Source organism: Anolis sagrei, chromosome 12 (genome assembly GCF_037176765.1).
Source record: "Anolis sagrei isolate rAnoSag1 chromosome 12, rAnoSag1.mat, whole genome shotgun sequence".
NCBI classification, from domain to species: Eukaryota; Metazoa; Chordata; class Lepidosauria; order Squamata; family Dactyloidae; genus Anolis; species Anolis sagrei.
In genome coordinates, this window is record NC_090032.1 from 216,233 (window position 1) to 229,862 (window position 13,630).

The 13,630-nt window shown below is 48.5% G+C and overlaps 2 protein-coding genes across 3 annotated transcripts in view; one reads left to right on the forward strand and one right to left on the reverse strand.

Moving 5' to 3' along the window:
• Positions 1-401: 401 nt before the first annotated feature.
• CKS1B (CDC28 protein kinase regulatory subunit 1B) lies at positions 402-4,602 on the reverse strand. Its single transcript, XM_060757909.2, has 3 exons — positions 4,463-4,602; positions 2,436-2,563; positions 402-877 (listed from the first exon to the last, which is right to left on the reverse strand). Exons 1-3 carry the CDS (start codon positions 4,519-4,521, stop codon positions 825-827), a joined length of 240 nt encoding a protein of 79 aa, XP_060613892.1. The 5' UTR covers positions 4,522-4,602; the 3' UTR covers positions 402-824.
• A 422-nt stretch (positions 4,603-5,024) lies between these two features.
• The window catches only part of SHC1 (SHC adaptor protein 1), a 34,861-nt gene continuing 26,255 nt past the window's right edge, over positions 5,025-13,630 (forward strand). The window contains exon 1 of one of the 2 annotated variants that reach the window (XM_067472266.1): positions 5,025-5,159. The gene's annotated coding sequence lies outside the window, so the exon portion shown is untranslated. The remainder of the gene's footprint in view (positions 5,160-13,630) is intronic. The other variant, XM_067472267.1, reaches the window with a different exon arrangement.

A 13,630-nucleotide genomic window follows, 5' to 3' on the forward strand; every position in this document is an offset into this window, starting at 1 on the left:
TGTAATATTACTAATAATATTCCAATATAATGGGGACTTTCTGTCACTTCCATGTCAGATACCCAAGGACAAAAAGCAGCTTCTGCATCAACCACAACTGCTTCCATTATATATTATATAGTAATATTTAATACTGCTATTGTTCTATGCTAATAATGTAATATATTGTATGTATATTTATCTTGTAAGCCGCTCTGAGTCCCCTTTGGGGTGAGAAGGGCGGCATAGAAATATTGTAAATAAATAAAATGGCAGCCGGGAGTTCCCCTCAGGAGGCTGCCATGTTGCCTCTTATGTCAATCTTCCTTCCTTCCATCCCTTTCCACAAGAAGCCACATTTTTCCAATGTGGGGTGACATCTCCTAAACAAGGGCACAGACAGGAAAGGAAACCCCGCAGAGCTGTGTGTGTGTATCTTTATTGACAACTTTATTGACAGAGCCTTCAAAACAGTAATTCCAAAAAAAGAAACCTTGAAAGTTCAGAGGAAAGGAAGAAATGCACATTTACAAAGACTTTAACGAAGAGAGAGAAACGTGGCACTTGCTTCCGGGTTGGCCAAAGCTCCGCCAGCGCCCTTCTGTGGGGAGAAGGCCGGGGCTGTCCATGGCGAGGCTGGTGGAGCGTCACCCCGTCCATCCTCCCGCCCGTCCGGCCAAGCCACCGCTCGGCAGCGAAGGAGGGCTTTGTTCCGGGCCAGGCATCCCTGGGGCGGTGCTTCTTGGCATTTGAAAACTGTCTTTCAAACTCTTGGCAGAAAACAAGAATGCAGTGGTGGCTGGAAAGGTGCTGGTCTCCGGATGGCGGGGAAGAGGCCGCCCGCATCACTTCTCAGGCTTCTTGGGCAGAGGCCTCCGGAAGAGCAGGATGTGGGGCTCTGGCGGGGAGAGAGAGCAAGCGAGAGAGATTATTCAGCCAGCCTTGGCAAGAACACCGCAGCCACAGGGCAGCAAGAAGAGCACAGACTCCCACGACTGATTACCCTGATTATGTGTCCAGAGGAGGGCAACTAAAATGATCAAGGGTCTGGAGAACAAGCCCTATGAGGAGCGGCTTAAAGACTTGGGCATATTTAGCCTGAGGAAGAGAAGGCTGAGAGGAGACATGATGACGGCAAAGTATAAATATGTAGAGGAAAGTAATCAGGAGGAGGGAGCAAACTTGTTTTCTGCTGCCCTGGAGACTAGGATGAAGAACAATGGCTTCAAACAATTTATTTGTGAAAGTCGTTCAGCAGTGGAACTCTCTGCCCCGGAGTGTAGTGGAGGCTCCTTCTTTGGAAGCTTTTAAACAGAGGCTGGATGGCCATCTGTCAGGGGTGATTTGAATGCAATATTCCTGCTTCTTGGCAGAATGGGGTTGGACTGGATGGCCCATGAGGTCTCTTCCAACTCTAGGATTCTAGGATTCTATGATTTATTTACTTCATTTATATCCCGCTTTTCTCAGCCCTTGGGCGACTCAAAGCGGTCAACAATAGCAAAATTCAATGCTCAACATCATAAAAAGCGTTAAAAGACAGTTAAAAACAATGACATAATAAACAATCAATTAAACATAACTATAACATCTCATTAGCGTCTCATGGGTAGAATCAAGATCCAGTCTCATAATCCATTGTTCCAGATTCCTATAATCAATACACTACCTATTCAAATGCTTGCTCAAACAACCAGGTCTTCACTTTCCTCCAAAATGCTAATAGGGAGGGGGGCGATCTAATTTCTGTAGGAAGGGCGTTCCACAGCCGAGGGGCCACCACTGAGATGGCCCTGTCTCTTGTACTTGTGACCGAGAGCAGGGCCTCCCCAGATGATCTGAACTACAAGAAAAGACATTCTATCTGAACATAGTAATAATAATTCAATATTATAATTATAATAATGTAAATATATAAATATATATAATTATATGTTTACATTACATGTAATATTACTAATAATATTACAATATAATGGTATAGTGCAATATAGTAATATATACTGATATTGTACTATGCTAATAATATAATATATTGTATGAAAATATATATTGTAAGTCGCTTTGAGTCCCCTTCGGGGTGAGAAGGGTGGCATAGAAATGCCGTAAGTAAGTAAGTAAATAAATAAACAAACACGAGGAAGAACTTCCTGACTGTGAGAGCCATTCAGCAGTGGAACTCTGCCCCGGAGGGAGTGTGGTGGAGGCTCCTTCTTTGGAAACTTTTAAACAGAGGCTGGATGGCCATCTGTTGGGGGTGCTTTGAATGCAGTTTTCCTGCTTCTTGGCAGAATGGGGTTGGACTGGATGGCCCATGAGGTCTCTTCCAACTCTAGGCCCAGGACCGAACCCTATATGTAACACTTGTTTACATATATTCTATATTAACCCGGGCTCCTGCTGCTCGCAACGGGCACTTGGTGAGAGCCAGAGCCCCGCTTCCTCCCCCAACGCACCTGGTTCGTGGATCATGTAGTGGACCCACCCCTGGCTCTGCTGGACCCCCAGGTTCCGCCACTCCGACTCCGACATCAGGTGGGTCTTGGGCACCAGCTTCGCAATGTCCTTGGGCAGCATCACGTGCCTGAGGCCAAACGGGGAAGAGAGGCACGGGTCACAAGGGCGCTTGCCGCTTTGAGCCTCGGTTGAGAGGTTTTGAAGCAGAGGCCAGGCGGCCGTCTGTCGAGAGGGATCGGGTTGTGCAGCAGCAAAGGGCAGACCAGGTGACCCCTTCCAACAATGGATCCCTAGACCTACACATCTCAGGCAGTTTAGAGGTGAAAACAATGTTGACCAAAACACCCCCCCCCATTTTGCTATTCTAAAGACCTTATAAAACTACAGCTCCTTCCCAGCACCCCATTGCATTGAGCCACAGCAGTTCAAATGTTCTCAAGCCGCACTTATTATTATTTATATATAACCTGTGTGTTGTCAAAGGCTTTCATGGCCGTCAGGAGAGAACATGGCCACACAGCCCAGAAAACTCACAGCAACCTATATAAATAGTCTTTGAAGCAGGCAACAGTGCAATTGACAACCTGATGCATATAAAACTCTAAAATAGAATTAAACTTGGGACTATTAAAAATAAATAAATTTTTATTATACTTTATATATAGTATTTAAAATAGAATTAAAAATAAACAACAATATAAAATTATTATTATTATTATTATTATTATTATTATTATTAAAGATACGGAAATAAACACCCAGCAGCCCCTGGCTGGGTCCTAAAGGCTGCCTTCCTTGGCTTTCTGTGAGTTTTCCGGGCTGTATGGCCATGTTCCAGCAGCATTCTCCCCTGACATTTCACCCCACATCTATGGCAAGCATCCTCAGAGGTTGAGGGGTCTGTTGGAAGCTAGACAAGTGGGGTCTATATCCCTGTGGGAAAAAAGGACTTTTATCTGTTGGAGGTAGGCATGAATGTAGCAGTTGGCCACCTTGATTAGCTTTTAATGGCCTTGTAGCTTCAAGGCCTAGCTTCTTACTGCCTGGGGGAATCCCTTGTTGGTTTGTTGGAAACGAGGGAAATGGGGTTTGCATATATCCCTGTGGAATGATGTCCAGGGTGGGAGAAAGGATTCTTGTCTGTTGGAGACAAGTGTGAATGTTGCCATTGGCCAGCTTGATTAGCACTGAATGGCCTTGCAGCTTCAAGGGCTGGCTGATTGCTGCCTGGGAGGGGATCCTTTGTTGAGAGGTGTTAACTGGCCCTGATTGTTTCTTGTCTGAAATTCCCTGTTTTTCTGAATGTTGCTCTTTATTTACTGTCCTGATTTTAGAGTTTTTTAAGTATTGGGAGCCAGATTTAGTTCAATAAAGGATCTCCCCAGGCAGCAACCAGCCAGGCTTTGGAGCTGCAAGGCTATTTAGTGCTCATCAGGGTGGCCAATGGCAACATTCACACTTGGGCGCAACGAGTCAGGAGAGAATGCTTCTGGAACATGGCAAGGCAGACCGGAAATCTCAGGGCAACCCAAGGAAGGCCTAGACTTCCGGTTGGCCTGCCTAAGCACTGAATGGCCTTGCAGCTTCAAGGGCTGGCTGATTGCTGCCTGGGAGGGGATCCTTTGTTGAGAGGTGTTAACTGGCCCTGATTGTTTCTTGTCTGAAATTCCCTGTTTTTCTGAATGTTGCTCTTTATTTACTGTCCTGATTTTAGAGTTTTTTAAGTATTGGGAGCCAGATTTAGTTCAATAAAGGATCTCCCCAGGCAGCAACCAGCCAGGCTTTGGAGCTGCAAGGCTATTTAGTGCTCATCAGGGTGGCCAATGGCAACAGTCACACGTGGGCGCATCGAGTCAGGAGGGAGTGCTTCTGGAACATGGCAAGCAGACCGGAAGTCTCAGGGCAACCCAAGGGAGGCCTAGACTTCCGGTTGGCCTGCCTGAGGCGTTGCCGGGGCAACGGTGCCCCGCCCCCTCCTTCCTCCTGGCTCCCTCCTTCCCTCGGTGCCCCTCCCCCCCTCCCTTACCGGTACTCGTACTCCTCGTCGTCGTACTTGTCGGAATAGTAGATCTGCTTCTGCGACATGACGCCGGAGGCCCTGAGGAGAACGCGGGCTCCCTCCTGCGCACGCGCGCCTCTCCTCGCCCCCGATTGGACGGCTCGGGGCTCGGAAAGGGGCGGGGCCACGCGGCGGGCCAATCCCCTCCCGACTTCCCTCGAGCAAGCTACGCCCCCGTCTCCCTCTTCAACGACTTTCTCCAACCGACACTTGAGGAGCGAAATATTTTCAAAGCCAGCGCTGATTGGTTCTCCTCTGTGACGTCGCCGAGCCCGATTGGCTCCCCTCCGTGACGTCGCCGAGCCTGATTGGCTCCCTTCTTTAACCAAGGCTGCGGTCTCAAAGGATGCCGGGAGTCGTAGTGCGGGCAAGGCTGCGACTGCCAGAGAGAGATATGAATAAGGACTTCATGTCCCAGCGGGCAATGCGGGCGTTGTGGGAAGTGGCGGAGTCCATATCCCCGGAAGTGTTTGCTGTTCAGGAAGTAGGGAAGGACGGGGGAGCGGGGCGCCTCGGAAGTAGTGTCTCCTGAGGAGGAGGAGGAGGAAGCGGAAGAGGAGGCCTCGCCGAGGGGAAGCCGGAAGGAGGAGGGCGAGGAGGAGGAGGAGGAAGAGCCCCCCATGCTGCCGACGCCGCCGCCGCCACCGCCCAGGCCGCCCTCCCGGTAAGGCCTCCTTCTTCTGCCTTCTTCTTCTTCGGGAAGGGGCTTCGGGGCAGCAGGGAGAGGGCGCCTGGAGGCCCCGGTTAGGCCTCATCGTGGTTCCCTCCTCTCTATACTACTGTCAGGGGCTCTACGTGGGGCTGACCCTCAAGAGCGCCCGCTGGGCCAGAGATCTAGGGAAGGAGGGCCTTGGCACACCTCCCACTCGTGAAGCCTGACTTGGCCACATCCAGGCTGGACTACTGCAATGCACTCCATGTGGGGCCGCCCTTGAAGACGGCCTAGAGGTTTCAACTGGTACAGCGAGCAGCAGCCAGGGTCCTTACTGGTGCAAACCACAGGGAGCATGCAACACCCCTATTCAAACAGCTCCATTATAAATAATAATAATAATAATGATAAACTTTATACCCCGCCCCAGTGGGGACTCGGGCCCGGGTTAGGCCTCGCCTTGGTTCCCTCCCCTCTAGACTACTCTAAGGGGCTCTACGTGGGGCTGACCCTCAAGAGTGCCCGGAAACTTCCGCTGCGCCAGAGATCTAAGGAAGGAGGGCCTTGGCACACCTCCCACTTGTGAGGCCTGACTTGGCCACATCCAGGCTGGACTACTGCAATGCACTCTACGTGGAGCCGCCCTTGAAGACGGACTAGAAGTTCCAACTGGTACAACAGGCGGCAGCCAGACTCCTTTCTAGAGCAAACTATAGGGAGCATACAACACCCCTATTAAAAATAGCTTCATAAGCTGCCGAGCCAAATTGTAGGTGCAGGTCATGACCTATAAAGCCCTAAACCAGTGGTCCTCAAACTAAGGCCCGGGGGCCGGATACGGCCCCCCAAGGTCATTTACCTGGCCCTCGCTCAGGGTCAACGTACGTCTGAAGTGACTTGAAAGCACACAACAACAACAACATTAACAAGAATCCCATCTCATCAGCCAAAAGCAGGCCCACACTTCCCACTGAAATACTAATACGGTTATATTTGTTAAAATTGTTCTTCATTTTAATTACTGTATTGTTTTTAAATGTTTTTTGCACTACATGAATTTATTCATTCTTCTTTTCAAATTATAATCCAGCCCTCCAACAGTTTGAGGGACTGTCACCTGGCCCTCTGTTTAAAAAGTTTGAGGACTCCTGCCCTAAACAATACATGGGTCTGACCCTCAAGAGTGCCCGGAAACTCCCGCTGGGCCAGAGGTGGAGGGAAGGAGGGTGTTATGGCCAGATTTAACTTCCCACTCGCACAGCCTCAGCGCGTTCCAGCAGCTTTCCTCCTGCTCCGCACTTTTCAGCCTTCTGCTTCCACAGTAGACACTTGAGCACATGCCCAGCCATTGTCAGTTTTTACCATTGTCTTTCCCCCAGTCTAGATGATATTACAGACTCACCACAGTACGCAGTCTCTTGTCCTAGTAGACAGGTTCTTTTATAGTCTTTGACGAATACCAGCACAACAGCACATCATCAAGGGGGGGGGGGGGGGGATATACATTGTAGATGGTTTCCTTATATACAATACACTTACACATAGTAATCCTTGATTGGTTACTAACTAATTGACCCAACCCAAACCCAGGATTGGGGACTCGGTGCAGCTTACATGAGGCCAAGGTCAACAGCATATTACAATAAAGTAAAACCAAAACACAGTAACAACACAGTAAAATACATACAACATATACGTACAAAAAAATACACAATAAAGCAAAACCATACACAGTAAAATAACAATTAGCGGGCGGCATGTGCAAGATATGCAAACTACTGGTGGGGATGAGAGGGAGGGCCTTCTCGGTGGTGGCCCCCCGCCTCTGGAACACCCTCCCCAGTGAAATTAGGCAGGCCCCATCCCTCCCCTCCTTTCGTAAGAGTTTAAAAACTTGGTGGTTTCAACAAATCTTCGAGAGTGACCAATGGTAGCTCAGCCCAGGCACTGTCCGGACACGACCTAGCCCCCTCTATATTACCCTGGTCATTCTCCTGACAGGCCCCTGGAAATAGCCCGTCTTGGCTTTTGTCGCTTACCTCCTACAGTGCTGTACCCAAATGCCGGTCCCATCTTATTTCAATCTGTATCAGTCTTGACCCAGCCTTTTGATTGTCCTGACCCATTCCTTTTCCATGTCCTAACAAGTAGACATGAAAAGCAGGCCGGATTTTTCCTTTTAATACTATGTGTTGTTGTGTAATTCCGTGCTTATGTGGCTGTTACTGTTATTTATTGTTCAATTTGTGACTGTATGTTTTGACGTTGTGTTTGGAAACCGCCCTGAGTCCCCCTGGGAAGATAGAATGGTATATAAATAAAGTATTATTATTATTATTATTATTATTATTATTATTATTATTAAATCTGCATCCAGGGGATTGACAGGCAGGTGCTGGGCCGAATACAGCACCTCCACAGGCTGCCAATGTGTTTCCGAGCCCGATTCCAGCTGCTGCCTTTGACCTTTAAAGCCCTACATAATTTTATTTATTGTGTCAGAAACAACCCGAGGGTGCAGTTGCGATGTATTTCAAAACACAAACAGAGTTTAAGGGCTTGGCATGATGCTAGATGTCCTTGGACCCTTTGGAGTGCCTCTGGTGAGGCTGTGAGAAGGTCCTCCATTGCGTGTGTGGCTGCATTGTAGTTGGCGGTCTGCGGTCTGCTCTTCTCCGCACTCGCATGTCGGGGACTCCACTTTGTGGCCCCATTTCTGAAGGTTGGTTTTGCATCTTATGGTCCCAGAGTGCAGTCTTCCAGGTCACCCCACCTGTGCCTGCTTCAGGGGAGCAGACTGACTCCATCAATGTTTAGCATCCCAAATAGACTACTGCAACGCACTCTATGTGGGGTTGCCCTTGAAGACTGTTCAGAAACTTCAACTGGTCCAGCAAGCGGCAGCCAGACTGCTCACCGGAGCGACATACAGGGAGCACACCACCCCCCTGCTGTGTCAGCTCCACTGGCTGCTGGTTCAGTTCCGAGCTCAATTCAAGTTGCTGGTTTTGACCTACAAAACCCTGTACGGTTCTGTTCCAGCATATCTGTCCGAACGTATCTCCCTGTACATCCCACCCCGGAGTCTGAGATCATCTGGGGAGGCCCTGCTCTCGACCCCACCGCTGTCACAAGTGAGGTTGGTGGAGACGAGGAGCAGGGCCTTCTCAGTGGTGGCCCCTCACCTATGGAACTCACTCCCGGGGGAAATTAGGGCATCAACATCCCTCCTCTCCTTCAGGAGGAAGGTAAAGACGTGGTTGTGGGACCAGGCCTTTGGGAAATCTGACAGCTAGATAAGGACAACCAGACGAATAGGACTGACAATTGTGGAATTGGAATTTGGACGATGAGATAGCGAACGCTGACCGTCAATGAGGAGAAATTGGTTTGTATTGGTTTTATTGGTTTTATGGTTGTAATGTAAGGATTGTTGCTAATTGTTAATTGATGCTATTTTGTTTTATTGCTGTTATGTGATGCGGGCATCGAATTGTGCCTTGTTTTTGGTCAGCTGCCCTGAGACCCCCCCGGGGTGAGAAGGGCGGGGTAGAAGAAACCGAAATAAATAAATAAACAAATTTACACAGATGGCCAGCTGCTGTCAGAAGGGACAGAGTGTTTCCTCTATGCTGACGATCGTGCCATCACCGCCCAAGCAGGGAGCTTTGAAATGGTTGCACAGAAGCTTTCTGAAGCTCGACGTGCTCTTACAAGGAAAAACAGCTGGTTCCTAATCTCTCTAAAGTGCAGGCATGTGTTAAGAACAGACAGGCCTCTCGAGCTCTGAGGATTACATCCAGGAAAGAATCCCACGGGAGCATTGCAGGACGCCCACATATCGGGGAGTCACTCAGCCCTTCTTGACTGTCAAGCAAAAAGTGGGTGCTAGAAATAATATCACATGAAAGCAACCGACGGGTGCCTCAATTAATGTAATTTTATTGCTATCTATTTTCATTTTGAAATTTAGTAGCTGCATAGCTCACCCTCAGCTAATAATAATAATAATAATAATTATTATTATTATTATTATTTATAACCCGTCACCATCTCCTCAAAGGGGACTCAGGACGGCTAACATGAGGCCAAGCCCAGAATTACAGTACAACAAAATAAAATACAAACAAGCAAATAATAATGTCGAAATGAAATATGTGAAAGATCAGGGAAAAGAACAAGGAAAGGCCCCATATATGGGTGCAATGAGCCGGTCCAAGCCTCTGGGCGCCCCCTTCTGCCACAATCCAAGCTCTCCTGACAGATGGCCATCCAGCCTCTGGAGAAGGAAATAGATTGATTGATTGCTGAAGCTGGAAGGAACCCCAAATGCCACCCAGTCCAGACCCCTTCTACCATAGAGGACACAATGAATGAGTTAAGCAGTCATCGTACCTGAAAGTTGGAAGGGACCCCAAAGGGCATCCAGTCTAGCCCAGGCAGGCACAATTTGATCTCTTCCAGCAGATGGCCATCCAGCCTCTGTTTAAAGACCTCCAGAGACAGAGACAGAGAGGATCTTAGAGTTTGAGGGGACCCCAAAGAAGGCTATCCAGTCCAACACATAGATAGATAGATAGATAGATAGATAGATAGGTAAATAGATAAGTAAATAGATAAGTAAATAGATAGAGAAGTAGATGGGATTCTAGAGTGGGAAGGGACTCCAAGGGCCATCCAGTCCAATCTATGATAGGTAGGTAGGTAGCTCGCTCGCTCGCTCGCTCGGCAAATAGATAGGTTAAACAGCTGAAGGGGAAAAGGAAGGGTCCTGAGGCTAGGAATTGTGGGAGTTGAGGTCCAAAACACCTGGAGGGAAGGCCAAAGTTTGCCCATGCCTGAGTTAGATCCTACACTTAGTGAAAAATAACCTTAGGGATGATAATAATAATGCTGTTTTGTGATGTTATTGGCATTGAATTGTTGCCTTGTGAATCGCCTTGAGTCGCCTACGGGCTGAGAGGGGTGGTATACAAATGTAGCAAATTTATTAATAATAATAATAATAATACAGAAAAGGGCAAGTTTTCTGTCTTGGAGCATTCTCCTACCTAGCTAGCATCCAGTCTCCTTAAAATAAATTGTCCCTTGGGCGGCTTGGGCAGAAAGAAGTCAAAAGAAGATAAGGCTTCAGATCAGAACTGGAAAAAGTTGTTGTTGTTGTTGTTGTTGTGGTGGTGTGTTTTCGCTGTCTAAGGAGACTCGGAGTGGGTCCTGGGAGGCCTATGCTTCTGGGGGAATGCACTGGGAGATGCTGGGATTTGTAGTCCAAAATATGGCTGTGGTTTTTCCCCTTTTCCTTGGTCACTTGGGGGGGGGGGGTCTTCCTGGGGCCCAAAATGGCATGGCTTTTAATCATTGGGAGGGTAGAGAGGAAGGGCAGGGAAAGACGAGGCAGGCATGATTGCAGAAGGGGCCAGGTTTGCCCTTTCCTCTCTCCTGCTGTTTGTTTCACATGTTATGGGTGGGCCCAGGTCTCCTCCCGGGTTGTAGTTCACCCCCCCCCCCCCCCCCGCCATTCCTGGCCAAGGCCTTCCTCTTTCCTGCAAAGCCCTTCCTTCCTTCCTTCCTTGCGGGAGGAGCAGCCGGGGCATGGAAGGGGGGAGCGCCACGTCTGCTTCCGCAGGAAATGGCCCACCCGAAGCGGCATCCTCTGGCCTGGAATGGAGAGAAAGCAGGGCTGAGTTCAGGGGTTCGGCCTCGGCCTGGCCACCCACATTCCCGGCATTTGCAGTCTGCTCCCATCTTTATTTATTTATTTATTTATTTATTTTGGTAGTTTTGTATCCCGGTCTTCTTCTCACCTCCGTTCGAGGGACTCGGGCCGGTTTCCAACATCACTATTACAAAGAGTCATTAAAACATCATATTCTAAATCACACTAAAACATTAAAATAGCAAAATACAATCATATAATTACTGTGGTCAGTCGTCATCAAAGTCCTTATTCGTCGTCCTCCATCCATATCACAGGGTCATGGCTCATTCGTCGAATGCCAATCCCCAAAGCCAAGTTTTCACCTGTTTCCTGAACGTTAAGATCGAAGGGGCAGTTCTGATCTCCAGTGGAAGGGAGTTCCAGAGTCAAGGGGCCACCACCGAGAAGGCCCTGTCTTTCGTCCCCACCAGCCACACCTGTGAGGCCGGTGGGATCGAGAGCAGGGTCCCTCCAGACAATCTTAGCAATCTTGATGGCTCATAGGGGAGGATACGTTCAGACAGGTAAATTGGGCCGGAGTCGTTTAGGGCTTTATAGGTTAAGACCAGCACTTTGAATTGTGCTCGGAAGCTAATTAGCAGCCAGTGGAGCTGGTGCAACAGAGGAGTCGTATGCTCACTGTACCCCACTCCCGTTAGTAGCCTGGCTGCCGCACGTTGGACTAATTGCAGCTTCCGGGCAGTCTTCAGAGGCAACCCCACGTAGAGAGCGTTGCAGTAGTCTAAACGGGATGTAACCAAAGCGTGGACCACTGTGGCCAAGTCAGACTTCCCAAGGTACGGGCGCAGCTGGCGCACGAGTTTTAATTGTGCAAAAGCTCCCCTGACCACCGCCGAGACCTGGGGCTCCAGGTTCAGCGATGAGTCCAGGATCACTCCCAAGCTGGGAACCTGCGCCTTCAGGGGGAGTGGGACCCCGTCCAGCACAGTCTGAGCATTGGTTTAGGATTCTTGGAAGCCAGGTTTGGGGTGCTTTTTGGTCACCTGTGGAAACCCACTCATTGACTCCAAGCAAATCATTCTGTCTCAGCCTCAGAGCAAGTCAGGGAGGGGCAAATCTCTTTGGAGGAAACCTTGCCAAGGAAACCGCTTGGCACAACTTGGGAGCACGCCCCAAGCAGCCAAGGGGTTTGGCCCACTTTGGATTTTGGCCCAGGGTGTTGTGTTTCCCAGCCTGGCCTCTGCCCGCCCCCCTCACTCTCTCCGCCTGCCCGTCTGGCCTCTCTTGGCAGGCAGCGCATCAATCACGCCTTGTTTACCGAGGGCCTTATCTCCATGGCCTCTTGGCCTCGCCTTTCCGTCCTCATCATTGTTGCTCTGCAAACCAGGCTCTTCGCTTGAGGCAAAAAACAATGGCAAAGCCTCCCTTTTGCAGCCAGCGCACGTCGGTTGTGGAAGGGAATGAATGAGGAAATCAATGCTAAACCTATTTCTTTGATTCTATGAGACCATCGGTTAGAAGACGCACGCTGATTTCAGAACCACCAAAAGGAAAAAGGATAGATAATATATGCACACACAGAGACAGACATGCTCACCCTTGAGTCTGGGGTCCGTCTACACTGCCATTAGCATGCAAATTGAACGACATGTAGACCAAGTTGGGCCCTCCCTTCAGGTGTTTGGGACCTCAACTCCCACCATTCCTCATACTTTTTAGGGTTTGAGGGTTTGGAACAATGAGGTGAGCATCCATGAGACCAGTGGTTCTCAACTTTCCTAATGCTGAGACCCCCCAATACAGTTCCTCATGTTGTGGTGACCCCCCCAACCATAAAATAATTTTCATTGATACTTCATAACTGTAAATTTTGATATACAGGCTGTATTTTCATCCGCTGGACCAAATTTGGCACAAATACTTGACACGTCCAAATTTGAATACTAGTGGGGTTGCGGGAGACGACTGATTTTGTCATTTGGGAGTTGTAGTTGCTGCGATTTATAGTTCACCTACAATCAAAGAGCATTCTGAACTCCACCAACAATGGAATTGAAACATACTTGGCACACAGAACTGCCATGACTGACAGAAAATACGGGAAGGGTTTGGTGGGCACTGACCTTGAGTTTGGGAGTTATTTTATTTCGCTATTGTATGTATTTTATTATATTATTATTATTATTATTATTATTATTATTATTATTATTATTATTATGTGTGCCAAGTTTGGTTCGTTTCTATCCTTGGTGGAGTTCAGAATGCCCTTTGATTATAGGTTTATTATTACTACTACTACTACTACTACTAATAATAATAATAATAATAATGATAATAAACCTATAATCAAAGGGCATTCTGAACTCCACTAAGGATAGAAATGAACCAAACTTGGCACACAGAACTCCCATGACCGACGGAAAATACTGGAAGGGTTTGGTTGGCATTGACCTTGAGTTTGGGAGTTGTAGTCCACCTACATCCAGAGAGCACTGTGGTCTCAAACAATGATGGATCTGGACCAAACGTGGCATGAATCCTCAATATGCCCAAATGTAAACACTGGTGGAGTTTGGGGGAAATAGACCTTGACCTTTGGGAGTTGTAGTTGCTGGGATTTGTAGTTCACCTACAATCAAAGAGCATTCTGAGCCCCACCAACGATAGAATTGGGCCAAACTTGGCACACAGGACCCCCATGACTAACAGAAAATACGGTGTTTTCTGATTGTCTTTGGCGACCCCCCTGGCACCCCCTTGTGACCCCCCCCCCCAGGCAGGGGTCCCGACCCCCAGGTTGAGAAACACTGCATTAGACTCAGCT